Consider the following 15,414-nt stretch of genomic DNA (forward strand, 5'->3'; position numbering starts at 1 on the left):
ATATTTCTGCCTTGTCGGTATGGTTTGAGAGGAAAATTGCGTCTCTTCCCAACGTTCATACTTTCACTCAGGGTGTTTTACGGATTCAGCCTCCGTATGTCCCTCCTGTGGCTCCATGGGATCTGTCTGTTGTTCTGAATGCCTTTTAAGAGTCTCTGTTTGAACCTCTTGAGTCTGTGGACCTTTAAATGCCTTACGCTTAAGGTCGTTTTTCTGTCTGCTAGGAGGTTCTCAGACTTGTACGCTTTGTCCTTTTGTCCACCCTTTCTGATTTTTCACAGTGACTGGGAAGTTCTTAGAACTCGCCCAGGTTATTTGCCTAAGGTGGTATCATCTTCTCTCCTTAATCAGGAGATTGTGGTTCCGGCCTTCATCTATTCTGGTTTGTCCTCCAAAGAACGTTCTTTTGGATGTGGTACGGGCTCTCTGTATATATGTGGAAAGGACTGCCTCTGTCAGGAGGTCAGATTCCCTTTTTTGTACTTTCTATGGTTTTCACAAACGTGGCTGGCCTGTGAATAAGCAGACCTTGGCCAGATGGATTAGAATGGTGATTGAACAAGCTTATGCACAGGCTTCCAGCTCATGCTGCTATAAAGGCCTGTTCTACTCTGTCGGTTGGACCTTCTTGGGCGGCCTGCCCTGGCACATACGTAGAACAATTGTGCAAGGCGGCTACGTGGTCCTCAGTGAACACGTTCATCAGGTTCTATGCCTTTGATACTTCCGCCTCCCCGGATGCTTCCTTTGGATGCTGGGTTCTTGTGCCCGCTACAGTGCGTCCCCTCCCATGAGGAACTGCTTTAGGACATCCCCGATGTTATTCCCTGTGGAATACCAGTGTACCCTGCTGCAGAAAAGGAGATTTATGGTAAGACTTACCATTGTTAAATCTCTTTCTGCGAGGTACACTGGATTCCACAGGGCGCCCACCCTGACGCACTTAGCTTCTTTGGGTCTGTATGGCCGCTGGTACCTTCTCCTCCTGTCGTGAGAATGTGGGTCTATGTGACTAACATCTACCATCTCTCTTACCTGCTACTGCATTGGACTGGTTAACAAAACTGAGCTCCAGTGCCTGGAGGCGGGGCTATAGAGGAGGCGGTGCAGTGTATCCTGGGAACAGTCAAAGCTTTAGCCTGTTGGTTCCCTTGGATCAAGATCCAACTCTACACCCTGATGTTGTTCCCTGTGGAATCCAGTGTACCTCGCAGAAAGAGATTTAACAATGGTAAGTCTTACATAAATCTCCTTTTCATACCACTTCAATAACCTGGCTTATTGCCAAGTTAACCCAGTTCAGTGAAAGGGTCCCCAAAAAATAACCGTGTGAACGGATGACATGGGTTCCATTAACACCCTATGGAGAGCCGGCTCATCTCCAAGCATCGGCAGAGAAGCACAGGCAAAATAACCTGAGTCCCGCCTATGGGGTGAGCGGGTTTCAAGCCGCTGTGACAGTTTGAAACTCATGTTCAGTGACCTGGACTGGACAGATTTGATAGGGGCATTAAATATCCAGGACCCTTACTTCAGGCTTCAAGCCCCCCTTTTTGCCAGTGGTAAAACAGCAACTGCAAACTGAAGTGAAGGAGAAAAAGTTGTTCTGCTCGTAATACATTTGTGTTTCCTCCTGTTTTGCCATGTAAACAGGATTTGGGTGTTTGTCTTTTTGTGGAGGGAGGGGGAAGTGGCACAGTTTATCTGACTCCATAGATTTTCTTGTATACCATTTTTGCAGTGCTATACACTTATGTTATGCTGTTGGAAATGCAAATTCTTATTTCTTATGTACTTCTTCTAATAGACATTTTTTTGTGTTTGTGCTTTAGCTAGATCATCACTGGACAGTGTGGCACATCCTAGTAAGTAAATCTAGCTAGACTTCTGTTTTTAGAGGTCTAGATACTGTGTTTAGTAAAAAAAAGAAAAAAAAAAAAGATTTGGCACCAGACTACCATCTGGTATCTTCTGTAATCTAATGAGAGGTGCACTCTCACAATGACAACAGAAATCTCATGTGATTACAATAGAAATAGATATCAAATAGTGGTTCTGTCTCCATTCCCCAGTAATTTATGCAAACCATTTGCAGTTTTTTGTTGTTGATGTGGAGGAGGGGTCTGCTTTGCACAACTTGACTTTATGCATCTGTGGAACCTGCATTTTCCAGTCTTTACAAACCAGGTGACCTTGAAGCTTTCTTTATCCACTGTTCTAAAAGAAAGTCTGTCACTGAGATTCCTGTTCTTCCCTTTTACTGATGCTGATGTGAAGACTGACTATATAACAAACATACTGCAGTATCCAATCAGTCCTGAAAATTCTTGGAGTGCGAAAAAGGGGAGAGGGGTGTTCCACTTTTTTTTTTTTTTTTTCTTCCCGTCTCCTTTGGGCTATTCAATTGGCATTTTCCATTTTAAAAATGGTCATATTCGGGCAAAAACACATAGGTCTGTGACTTTTTTGCAAATCATATGTTTTCGCAATAGGGGAAATAAATGCATGCTTACTGTGGATTTGGTTTTGCCTGCCTGAATCAAAGCAAAACACCTTGTAAGTGCCGGCATCTTGGCTAATTACATAGCTCCAGGGAGGTAAATTACCGCAGCTAATTGGATACTGTCCTCTGTGTTGGATGATTGTCTTTGTTCTCAAGCATGTGATCTGGTCATATGGTCTAAGTTGGACTCAAGCATATATTAAAAATGGCACTTAAATGTTTTCTTTGTGTGCAGGGGTTAGCATATAACAGAAATACTGCATTAGATGCAGGATCTAGTCAGTTCTGTACGTTAACAAGCTTCATAAACAATCTTGGAATTCTAGTGCCTGAGCTTGCCTGTTCTACTCAACTTCTTGTCATGGTTTAGTAGAGCATGTGCATTACACACAGCCCTTAGGAAAAATGTACCCAACCCTAACAACACATGGCTTTCTTACATGCTGTAACTGTGCGGTTCTGAAGTAGCTTTAGTTTATGTGCCCACTCTGTGGAATGCTCTCTGTCACACTACAAAACTTTCTTCTAGCCTCCAAATCTCGAAGCCGTAGGTTCTCAAACTGTCCTCAGGACCACACACACACTGCATGTTTTGCAGGTAGCCCAGCAAGTGCACAGGTGTATTAACTGGATTCAGTCTTCAGGTCAACACTCATTAGGTCGACCACTATTGGTTGACGTGCATTATGTTGACATGGTCACTAGGTCGCCATGGCAAAAGTCGACACATGAAAAGGTCGACATGATGTTTAAAAAAAAAAAAATTAATAATAATTTTTTGAACTTTCTTACTTTACAATCCACTTGGACTACGATTGGGAATAGTAACCACCTTGCCCAAAGCATGGCGAGCAAAGTGATGCGGTGCACTAATTGGGGTTCCCAGTCACTTTACGAAGAAAACAACACCCAGAAAAAACAAACAAACTCATGTCGACCTTTTTCCGTGTTGACCTAATGACCATGTTGTCCTAGTTACTGTTGACATTAACTACTCATTGACAGATTTTAAGGTCTACAGGTGGAGCAAACTATTTCACTTGTAATTTTGTGAGGAGACCTGCAGCACAGGGCTGCCATTTTGTTGGAAAGATGGCAGCTTCCGAAAGAAATAGGTCGAAGCCACCCATCCATGTGCTTCTGTCGGAAATAAGGCTAAATCCGACAGGTTTTGGCCTCCTTTCCGACAAACTCAATCCGACTTGAAAACAAGTCGGATTGAGGTGAGGAGACGAGCGGTGCTGCGTGCAGCTGGGGGAGCTGGCTGCCGGGGGACATGTCTGCGGTGGGCAGGGGGGTGCTGCTGGGAGAGAGGTGTCTGGCCCTCCCCCGGACGGCCAGGCACCTCTCTCCCTGCAGCACCCCCCCCCCGCAGCCAGCTCTCCCCGCCAGCCGTCTATCTCGGCTCCCCCAGCCGCCCGCAGGCACCTCTCTCCCTGCAGCGCCTCCCCAGACATGTGCCCCGCAGCCAGCTCCGGCCACCGATCTCTGCTCCCCCAACTGCATGTCGGTATGGATCCGACTTTTATTGAATATACCCCTAAGTGTGCAAGCGATTTTGGCTAACTCATTTAAGCAAGGGGATGCTTTTTCTTTTCTAGCGACCTATTCAAAATTGACTTGCCTGTAGAGTCTATTTTTAGCAGCAATAGCTATGCGTGTCCCCGCCAGGTCGCTATCGCTGGCTGTATACACACAGAGCGATATGCACTAATTTTCTGAGAGATTTTGACTATATAGTCAAAATCGCTCAGCTATATCACTCCGTGTGTATGGACCTTAGCCCTCCCAGGGCTATTTAAGTTTTTTGTTTTTTTTGCCCAGTAAATTAACACTTATCGGGCGTTGATAAAGAGAATCCAGGATAAGTTTTCAGACCTATGTGTTGACACACTCGAAAATAGGTCATTTATCTGGGATTGAACCCCGAGGGATCAATTAGTCCTATTGCTGCCTCTAGAACAGGAGTGGGCAATTATTTCAGCTGGGGGTCCGCTTAACACTTCCAGCGAATATTCGAGGGCCACACACAAAATACTCAAAAAGAGATCCCTTTTTACACATTACGGCAGACAGCGTGCCCTTTTTACACATTACGGCAGACAGCGTCCCCCTTTTTACACATTACAGCAGACAGAGCCCCCGTTTTTACACATTACGGCAGACAGCGCCCCCGTTTTTACACATTACGGCAGACAGCGCCCCCGTTTTTACACATTACGGCAGACAGCGCCCCCGTTTTTACACATTACGGCAGACAGCGCCCCCGTTTTTACACATTACGGCAGACAGCGCCCCCGTTTTTACACATTACGGCAGACAGCGTCCCCATTTCTCTTACGTCCTAGAGAATGCTGGGGACTTCGTAAGGACCATGGGGTATAGACGGGCTCCGCAGGAGATAGGGCACCTAAAAAGAACTTTGACTATGGGTGTGCACTGGCTCCTCCCTCTATGCCCCTCCTCCAGACCTCAGTTAGATCTTGTGCCCAGAGGAGAATGGGTGCACTGCAGAGAGCTCACCAGAGTTTTCTGTTGAAGAAGAATTTTGTTAGGTTTTTTATTTTCAGGGAGTCCTGTTGGCAACAGGCTCCCTGCATCGTGGGACCGAGGAGAGAGAAGCAGAGCTGGCTTGTCAAGTTGGGCACTGCTTCTAAGGCTACTGGACACCATTAGCTCCAGAGGGAGTCGGAACACAGGTCTCACCTGGGGTTCGTCCTGGAGCCGCGCCGCCGTCGTCCTCACAAATGCCGAAGATAGAAGCCGGATGAGAAGGCAGAAGACATCTTAGGCAGCAGAAGACATCAGATCTTCATGAGGTAAGGCGCTGCGCGCCATTGCTCCCAGTCTCACACACACAGAGCAGCACTGAAGGGTGGGGGGGGGGGGGGGGCCTGGGCAGCAATAAACCTCACATTTGGGCACATGCAGATTGATTAGGTTGCGGAGGCAGTAAATCTATGATCCCCCGCCATTTTAATTGAAAAATCACTGGGACCGAAGCCCGCCGTCGGGTGGGCGGGGCTTGATCCTCAGCACTAACCAGCGCCATTTTCTCCACAGAAGCTGCATGAGGAAAACGCTGGCTCCCTGGTCTCTCCCCTGCTGAACTTCACAGGCTGGAAAAAAGAGGAGGGGGGCACATTAGCGACGCAGTGAGTGGGAATTGGTACATTATATATAGAAAAGCGCTATCTGGTCATATTTTTTCCAGTGTTTTTAAGCGCTGGTGTGTGCTGGCATACTCTCTCTCTGCCTCTCCTTAGGGCCTGGTTGGGGTTTTGTCCCCTTATAGGTTAATCCCTGTGTGTGTGGGGTGTCGGTACGTGCGTGTCGACATGTCTGAGGCGGAAGGCTTCTCCAAGGAGGAGGTGGAGCAAATGAGTGGTGTGTCCCCGTCGGTTGTGCCGACTCCAGATTCGATGGACATGTGGCATATGTTGAATGCAAGTGTGGCATCTTTACATAAAAGGCTTGATAAGGCTGAATTAGGGGGAACATCAGGGGGTCAATCCTCGGATTGGACCGACTCACAGGCCCCGTCCGGGTCTCAAAAGCGTCCCTTAACACAAGACACTACTACCGACACGGATTCTGATTCCAGTGTCGACTATGACGAAGTAAAATTGCACCCTAGGGTGACTAAAACCATTCAGTGTATGATTGTGGCAATAAGGGATGTGTTGCATATTGAGGATGAACCCTCGGCCCCCGACACAAGGGTACACATGTTTAAGGAAAAGAAACAGATTATTAACTTTCCCACATCTCATGAATTAAATGAATTCTTTGGAATAGCTTGAGAGACTCCGGAAAAGAGACCGCAGATCCCCAAAAGAATTTATATGGCATACCCCTTCCCTAAGCAGGACAGGGAGATTTGGGAATCACCCCCCACTGTGGACAAGGCCCTGACGCGCCTGTCCAAGAAAGTGGCGCTACCGTCTCCTGACACAGCGGCCCTTAAGGACCCTGCCGATCGAAGGCAAGAAACTACCTTAAAGTGTATTTATTCTCATACAGGTGCTGTGCTAAGGCCGACAATTGCGTCGGCATGGGTGTGTAGCGCAATTGCAGCTTGGACAGATGAGCTGACAGATCAATTTGATAATATGAATAAGGATACTATATTCTTAACTATAGCCCATATAAAAGACGCAGTCTTATTTATGAGGGATGCTCAAAGGGACATTGGATTGCTAGCTTCTAGGGCCAATGCCATGTCTATCTCAGCGAGAAGATCCTTATGGACTCGCCAATGGACGGGTGATGCGGATTCCAAAAAACATATGGAAGTACTACCCTATAAGGGTGATGTATTGTTTGGGGATGGGCTGACGGACCTGGTTTCCACAGCTACAGCAGGTAAATCAAATTATTTACCATATATTCCCCAACAGCAAAAGAAAGTAACACCCTATCAGATGCAGTCCTTTCGGTCGCACAAGTCCAGAAGAGGTCGGGGATCCTCTTTCCTCGCCAGAGGTAAGGGCAGAGGCAAAAGAGCACCTGCTTCGGCAGGTGCCCAGGAACAAAAGTCCTCCCGGCTGCTCCAAAACCCACAGCATGACGCTGGGGCTCCCCTGAGGGAGTCCGCACCGGTGGGGGCACGTCTTCGACTTTTCAGTCAGGCCTGGGTCAGTTCAGACCTGAATCCCTGGGTGTTGGACATAGTTTCCCAGGGTTACAAATTGGAATTCGACGAGGTGCCCCCGCGCCGATTTTTCAAATCGGCCCTACCAGCTTCCACATCGGAAGGGATATAGTGTTAGCTGCAATTCGGACGCTGTGTATACAGCAAGTGATAATCAAGGTTCCCCTGCACCAGCAGGGAAGAGGTTACTACTCAACCCTATTTGTGGTCCCGAAACCGGACGGTTCGGTCAGACCTATTTTGAATCTGAAATCCCTAAACCTGTACATAAAAAGATTCAAATTCAAAATGGAATCTCTCAGAGCGATAATAGCCAACATGGAGGAAGGGGAGTTTATGGTGTCTCTGGACATAAAGGATGCGTACCTTCATGTCCCCATATATGCCCCCCAACAGGAATACCTGAGATTCGCTGTACAGGATTGTCATTACCAATTTCAGACGTTGCCGTTTGGACTCTCCACGGCCCCGAGGATTTTCACCAAGATAATGGCGGAAATGATGGTGGTACTGCGCAAGCATGGAGTCACAATTATCCCATACTTGGACGATCTCCTGATAAAAGCGAGATCAAGGGAGAAATTGCTGAGCAGTGTGGCGCTCTCTCTGAGAGTGCTCCAGCAGCATGGTTGGATTCTAAATCTACCGAAGTCACAGTTGATTCCGACAACTCGACTACCGTTCCTAGGTATGATACTGGATACGAAACAAATAAAGGTCTTCCTCCCAATAGAGAAAGCCCAGGACATCCAGAACATGGTCAGAGACCTGTGAAACCGAAAAGGGTGTCAGTTCGCCAATGCACTCGAGTTCTGGGAAAAATGGTGGCGGCCTACGAGGCCATTCCCTTCGGAAGGTTCCATGCAAGGACTTTTCAATGGGACCTTCTGGACAAGTGGTCCGGGTCCCATCTGCACTTACATCGGAAAATTAACACTGTCCTCAGGGGCCAGAGTGTCCCCCTGTGGTGGTTGCAAAGTGCTCACCTCCTGGAGGGTCGCAGGTTCGGAATTCAGGATTGGATCCTGGTTACCACGGACGTGAGCCTCCGAGGATGGGGAGCGGTCACACAGGGAAAAAATTTTCAGGGTCTTTGGTCAGACCAGGAGTCCTGTCTACACATCAATGTGTTGGAACTCAGGGCCATTTACAACGGCCTTCGACAAGCGGAGAGTCTTCTTCGAAACCTACAGGTTCTGATTCAATCAGACAATGTCACAGCAGTGGCTCATGTGAACCGCCAAGGCGGGACAAGAAGCAGAGTCGCGATGGCGGAAGCCACAAGGATCCTTTGCTGGGCGGAAAATCATGTAAGCGCTCTGTCGGCTGTCTTCATTCTGGGAGTAGACAACTGGGAAGCAGACTTCCTCAGCAGACACGATCTCCATCCAGGAGAAGTGGGGACTTCATCAAGAAGTCTTTGCAGACGTAACGCGTCTTTGGGGAACTCTTCAAATAGACATGATGGCGTCACGCCTCAACAAAAAGCTTTGGAGGTATTGTGCCAGGTCTCGGGACCCTCAGGCAGTAGCAGTAGACGCTCTGGTAACACCGTGGGTGTTCAAATTGGTCTACGTGTTTCCTCCTCTTCCTCTCATCACAAAAGTGTTGAGGATTATAAGACGAAGAAGAGTACAGACAATACTCGTCCCAGACTGGCCTCGAATGGCCTGGTACTCGGATCTACAAGAGATGCTCACAGGAGATCCCTGGCCTCTTCCTCTCAGGGAAGACCTGTTGCAACAGGGGCCCTGTGTATTTCAAGACTTACCGCGGTTACGTTTGACGGCATGGCGGTTGAACGCCGAATCCTAGCGAAAAAGGGGATTCCGGAAGAGGTCATCCCTACTTTAATAAAGGCTAGGAAGGAGGTGACGGTAAAACATTATAACCGTATCTGTCAAAAGTATGTGTCTTGGTGTGAGTCCAAGAATGCGCCTATGGAAGACTTTCATCTTGGTCGTTTTCTCCACTTCCTACAGACAGGAGTGGATATGGGCCTGAAATTAGGCTCTGTTAAGGTACAGATTTCGGCCCTCTCGATTTTCTTTCAGAAGGAATTGGCTTCTCTTCCAGAAGTCCAGACGTTTGTAAAGGGAGTGCTGCACATCCAGCCTCCTTTTGTGCCTCCAGTGGCACCGTGCGACTTGAACGTGGTGTTGCAGTTCTTAAAATCACACTGGTTTGAACCGCTTACCAAGGTTGAGTTGAAATTTCTTACCTGGAAGGTGGTCATGCTGTTGGCTTTGGCATCAGCAAGGCGAGTGTCTGAATTGGCGGCTTTGTCACACAAAAGCCCCTACTTGATTTTTCATGTGGATCGAGCTGAATTGAGGACACGTCCGCAATTTTTGCCTAAAGTGGTTTCTTCATTCCATATGAATCAACCTATTGTGGTGCCTGTGGCTACAAGTGACCTGGAGGATTCCAGATACCTGGATGTAGTCAGGGCCTTAAAGATTTATGTAGCCAGAACGGCTAAAATTAGGAAAACAGAGGCTCTGTTTGTCCTGTATGCTGCTAATAAGATTGGCGCACCTGCTTCGAAGCAGACTATTGCTCGCTGGATCTGTAATACGATTCAGCAGGCTCATTCTACGGCTGGATTGCCGGTACCAAATTCGGTTAAAGCCCATTCCACTAGGAAGGTGGGCTCTTCTTGGACGGCTGCCCGAGGCGTCTCGGCATTACAGCTTTGCCGAGCGGCGACTTGGTCGGGGTCAAACACTTTTGCTAAATTCTACAAGTTTGATACCCTGGCTGATGAGGACCTAGCGTTTGCTCAGTCGGTGCTGCAGAGTCATGCGCACTCTCCCGCCCGATTGGATGCTTTGGTATAAACCCCATGGTCCTTACGGAGTCCCCAGCATCCTCTAGGACGTAAGAGAAATTAAGATTTTAAACCTACCGGTAAATCTATTTCTCCTAGTCCGTAGAGGATGCTGGGCGCCCGTCCCAGTGCGGAAACTCTGCAAGACTTGTATATAGTTGTTGCTTACATAAGGGTTATGTTACAGTTGACATCGGTCTTGGACCGTTACTGTTGTTTGTTCATACTGTTAACTGGTTATGTATGTTCCAGGTTACATGGTATGATTGGTGTGGGCTGGTATGAATCTTGCCCTTGGATTGCTAAATCCTGCCTTGTATTGTCCATCTCCTCTGGGCACAGTTCTCTAACTGAGGTCTGGAGGAGGGGCATAGAGGGAGGAGCCAGTGCACACCCATAGTCAAAGTTCTTTTTAGGTGCCCTATCTCCTGCGGAGCCCGTCTATACCCCATGGTCCTTACGGAGTCCCCAGCATCCTCTACGGACTAGGAGAAATAGATTTACCGGTAGGTTTAAAATCTTATTTTTTTATACATTACGGCAGACAGCGTCCCCGTTTTTACACATTACGGCACACAGCGCCCTCGTTTTTACACATTACGGCAGACAGTCCCTACCCCCCTTTCCTCCCCCCTCCCCTAAACCTATATTGCAGTTTTTAACTCCCCTCCCTCCCCACCCCTAAACCTATATGGCAGCTTAAGCAGTGATCCAGGGACTGGCTGGACAGGGGGTTTACCAGTTTGTCACAGTGGCAGACGATCCCCGCTGTCCGATAATCTGCGCTGCTGCCGGCGGGAGTCACTGCTGATGTGGCCTCTCCTGCTCCCGCTCGCTGCCCGCCGCTTCCTCTCCTCACTGGCCGCCACTTCTCGGCCGCCGCTCCTGCTCACTGCAGTGCCCGCCCCCCGTGCCGCCCAGCGCATGATAACAGAGGAAATCCCGGTCAGCTGACCCTGTGACGTGACCGTGATTTCCTCAGCGGCGCCGCGTCTGAGAGCAGTGCAATGACAAGCGGCATGTCGGGCCGCTTGTCATTGCACTCTGGTTGGGCACAGCGGGCCAGGCAGGATCGGTCCGCGGGCCGCCTGTTGCCCACCCCTACTCTAGAATCTAGTCAGATCGCTCACTTCACCGCTGGGTGAAGTGTGCGTCCCCCTCCGCCCCCTCCCCCTCATTCAGCACACATCTCACAGTGTCTACCCCCCTTTAGTTTCTTTGGTCAGGCACTTACATGTGATACATGGGAAACTGATAAGAGACCTTGCAATGGTAATGAAGTCATGTGCTACCAGATAAGTTGGCATTTACGTAAGTAACACCCTGTAAAATCCTTTGTAAAATGTGTTCTAAAGATCTTTTCTTTCGGTTTGCAGCTACTAAGGCACCAAGATACCGATGTGGAATTTCCAAGAGTTGTCCAGAGAAGCACTTTGCCTTTAAGATTGCAAGTGGCGCAGCTAATGTGGTTGGGCCCAAGATCTGTGTGGATGATAATGTGTAAGTCATCTTTGTTTTTCCGCATTTTGCATTTTCATTTTCTCTGACGTCCTAGTGGATGCTGGGGACTCCGTAAGGACCATGGGGAATAGACTGCTCCGCAGGAGACTGGGCACATCTAAAGAAAGCTTTAGGACTATCTGGTGTGCACTGGCTCCTCCCCCTATGACCCTCCTCCAAGCCTCAGTTAGATTTCTGTGCCCGGCTGAGCTGGATGCACACTAGGGGCTCTCCTGAGCTCCTAGAAGAAAGTATAGTTTAGGTTTTTTATTTTCAGTGAGACCTGCTGGCAACAGGCTCATTGCAACGAGGGACTAAGGGGAGAAGAAGCGAACCTACCTAAGTGGTGGTAGCTTGGGCTTCTTAGGCTACTGGACACCATTATCTCCAGAGGGATCGAACACAGGACCCGACCTCGTCGTCCGTTCCCGGAGCCGCGCCGCCGTCCCCCTTACAGAGCCAGAAACAAGAAGGTAGTCCGGAAAATCGGCGGCTGAAGACTTCTGTCTTCTCCAAGGTAGCGCACAGCACTGCAGCTGTGCGCCATTGCTCCTCATGCACACCACACACTGCGGTCACTGATGGGTGTGGGGGGGGCGCCCTGAGCAGCAATAATAACACCTTGGCTGGCAAAACTAACACCATATATAGCCCCAGAGGCTATATGGGTGTATATTAACCCCTGCCAGAAACGATAAAATAGCGGGAGAAAGCCCGCCGAAAAAGCGGCGGAGCCATCTCCCTCAGCACACTGGCGCCATTTTCTCTCACAGCTCTGCTGGAGGGATCGCTCCCTGGCTCTCCCCTGCAGTCCTGCACTACAGAAAAGGGTTAAAAAGAGAGGGGGGGGCACAAATTAGGCGCAGTATATATATATATATATTATGCAGCTATAAGGGAAAACACTCTCTATAGGTAATATCCCTGTGATATATAGCGCTCTGGTGTGTGCTGGCATACTCTCCCTCTGTCTCCCCAAAGGGCTTTGTGGGGTCCTGTCCTCTGTCAGAGCATTCCCTGTGTGTGTGCTGTGTGTCGGTACTGCTGTGTCGACATGTATGATGAGGATAATGATGTGGAGGCGGAGCAAATGCCTGTGAATGGGATGTCACCCCCCTGCGGGGTCGACACCGGTGTGGATGGACTTATGGAAGGAATTACGTGACCGTGTCAACTCCTTACATAAAAGGTTTGACGACATAGGACAGCCGGCTACTCAGCTTGTGCCTGTCCAAGCGTCTCACATGTCATCAGGGGCTCTAAAACGCCCGCTACCTCAGATGGCAGACACAGATGTTGACACGGATACCGACTCCAGTGTCGACGACGATGAGACTAGTGTACCTTCCAATAGGGCCACCCGTTACATGATTGAGGCAATGAAAAATGTATTACACATTTCTGATAATACCCCAGATACCACAAAAAAGGGTATTATGTTGGTGACCGAAAACTACCAGTAGTTTTCCTGCATCTGAGGAATTGATATGAGGTGTGTGAGGAAGCGTGGACTTCCCCCGATAAGAAATTGATAATTTCTAAAGCAGCGTACCCTTTTCCGCCAGAGGATAGGTCAGGTTGGGAAATAACCCCTAGGGTAGAAAAAGCGGTTACACGCTTATTAAAAAAGGTGGCACTACCATCACGGATACGGCCGCCCTGAAGGACCTGCTGATGGAAAGCAGAAAACTACCCTTAAAGCTATATACACACACACGGGCATTATATTGAGACCTGCTATTGCCTCGGCATGGATGTGCAGTGCGGCAGCTGCGTGGTCAGATTCCCTGTCGGATAATATTTATACTATAGATAGGGACAATATTTTGCTGAAAATAGAGCATATAAAAGACGCTGTCTTATACATGCGTGATGCACAGAGGGATATTTGCCGACTGGCATCACTAATAAGCGCTATGTAAAACCATTGCCACCAGACGGGGGTTATGGACTCTGCAATGGTCGGGCGATGCCGATTTAAAACGGCACATGGAAGTTTGCCCTAGAAGGGGGTGGAACTGTTTGGGGATGGTCTTTCAGACCTCGTTTCCACAGCTACGGCTGGGAAATCAAAACTTTTGCCACAAGCTACCCCACAGCAAAAGTAAGCACTGTATTATCAGGTACAGTCCCTTCGGCCCCAGAAAAGTAGAGAGCTAGAGGCTCATCTTTTCTACCAAGAGGAAAAGGTTGAGGGAAAAAGCTGCAGCACACAGCTAGTTCCCGGGAGCAGAAGTCCTCCCCTGCGTCCGGTAAGTCCACAGCATGACGCTGGGGCTGCTCAGGCGGACCCGGGTACGGTGTGGGCCCGTCTCAGAAATTTCAGCGCACAGTGGGCTCTCTCACAGGTGGATCCCTGGGTTCTTCAAACAGTATCTCAGGGGTACAGGCTGGAATTCGAGACGTCTCCCCCCCGCCGTTTCCTAAAATCTGCCTTACCGGCAACTCCCTCTACCAGGGAGGCAGTGTTGGTGACAATCCAAAAAACTGTATTCACAGCAAGTGATTATCAAGGTACCCCTCCTTCAACAGGAAAAGGGTTACTTTTCCACAATGTTTGTGGTACCGAAACCGGACGGTTCGGTGAGACCCATCTTAAATATAAAAAATCCTTGAACACATATAACAAAAGATTCAAGTGCAAGATGGAATCGCTCAGGGCGATTATTGCGAACCTGGACGAGGGGGATTACAGGGTCTCTCTGGACATCAAGGATACTTACCTGCATGTCCCCATTTACCCTCCTCACCAGGAGTACCTCAAGGTTGTGGTACAGGACTGTCTCTATCAGTTCCAGACGCTGCCGTTTGGATTATCCGCGGCACCGAGGGTCTTTACCAGGGTAATGACCGAAATGATGATATTCCTTCGCAAGAAGGGAGTTTTAATTATCCCGTACTTGGACGATCTCCTGATAAAGGCGAGGTCCAAGGAACAGTTGGTAAAGGGGGTAGCACTTTCTCGGGAAGTGCTGCAACAGCAGGACTGGATTCTCAATTCCAAAGTCACAGCTGGTCCCGACGACACGTCTTCTGTTCCTGGGAATGATTCTGGAAACAGACCAGAAAAAAGTGTTTCTTCCAATGGAAAAAGCCGAGGAGTTGTCATCTCTAGTCAGAAACCTCCTAAGACCGGGACAGGTGTCGGTACATCAATGCACACGAGTCCTGGGAAAAAATGGTAGCTTCGTACGAAGCAATTCCATTCGGAAAGTTCCACGCAAGGATTTTCCAGTGGGACCTGTTGGACAAATGGTCCGGGTCCCATCTCCAGATACAGCAGCGGATAACCCGGTCGGCAAGAACCAGGGTGTCGCTGCGGTGGTGGCTGCAGAGGGCTCATCTACTAGAGGGCCGCAGATTCGGAATACAGGACTTGGTCCTGGTGACCACGGATGCCAGCCTTCGGGGCTGGGGTGCAGTCACACAGGGAATAAAATTCCAAGGACTATGGTCCAAACAGGAGTTTTCACTTAACATAAATTTTCTGGAGATAAGAGCCATTTACAAGGCCCCTGCTTCACCAGCCGTACGGTTCCAATCAGACAACATCACGGCGCTCGCCCATGTAAACAGGCAGGGCGGCACAAGAAGCAGGAGGGCAATGGCAGAAGCCACAAGGATTCCCCGTTGGGCGGAAAATCATGTGGTAGCACTGGCAGCAGTGTTCATTCCGGGAGTGGACAACTGGGAAGCAGACTTCCGCAGCAGACTCCACCCGGGAGAATAGGGACTTCATCCAGAAGTCTTCCAAATGCTAGTAAACCGTTGGGAAAGACCACAGGTGGACATGATGGCGTCCCGCCTCAATAAAAAAGATATTGCGCCAGGTCAAGGGAACCTTAGGCGATCGCTGTGGACGCTCTAGTGACACCGCGGGTGTACCAGTCGGTTTATGTGTTCCTCCTCTCCCTCTCATACCCAAGG

At 49.0% G+C, this 15,414-nt stretch overlaps 1 protein-coding gene across 7 annotated transcripts in view; it reads left to right on the forward strand.

The window, feature by feature from the left end:
• FAM3C (FAM3 metabolism regulating signaling molecule C) overlaps nucleotides 1-15,414 on the forward strand; it is a 167,290-nt gene that overhangs the window by 132,681 nt on the left and 19,195 nt on the right. For all 7 annotated transcript variants that reach the window (XM_063927202.1, XM_063927201.1, XM_063927205.1 and 4 more), the window contains 2 exons: nucleotides 1,833-1,865; nucleotides 11,364-11,487. In XM_063927202.1, coding sequence (XP_063783272.1) covers nucleotides 1,833-1,865; nucleotides 11,364-11,487 — 157 coding nt within the window. The remainder of the gene's footprint in view (nucleotides 1-1,832; nucleotides 1,866-11,363; nucleotides 11,488-15,414) is intronic.

The sequence above is a fragment of the Pseudophryne corroboree genome, chromosome 6 (assembly GCF_028390025.1).
Source record: "Pseudophryne corroboree isolate aPseCor3 chromosome 6, aPseCor3.hap2, whole genome shotgun sequence".
Taxonomy (NCBI): domain Eukaryota; kingdom Metazoa; phylum Chordata; class Amphibia; order Anura; family Myobatrachidae; genus Pseudophryne; species Pseudophryne corroboree.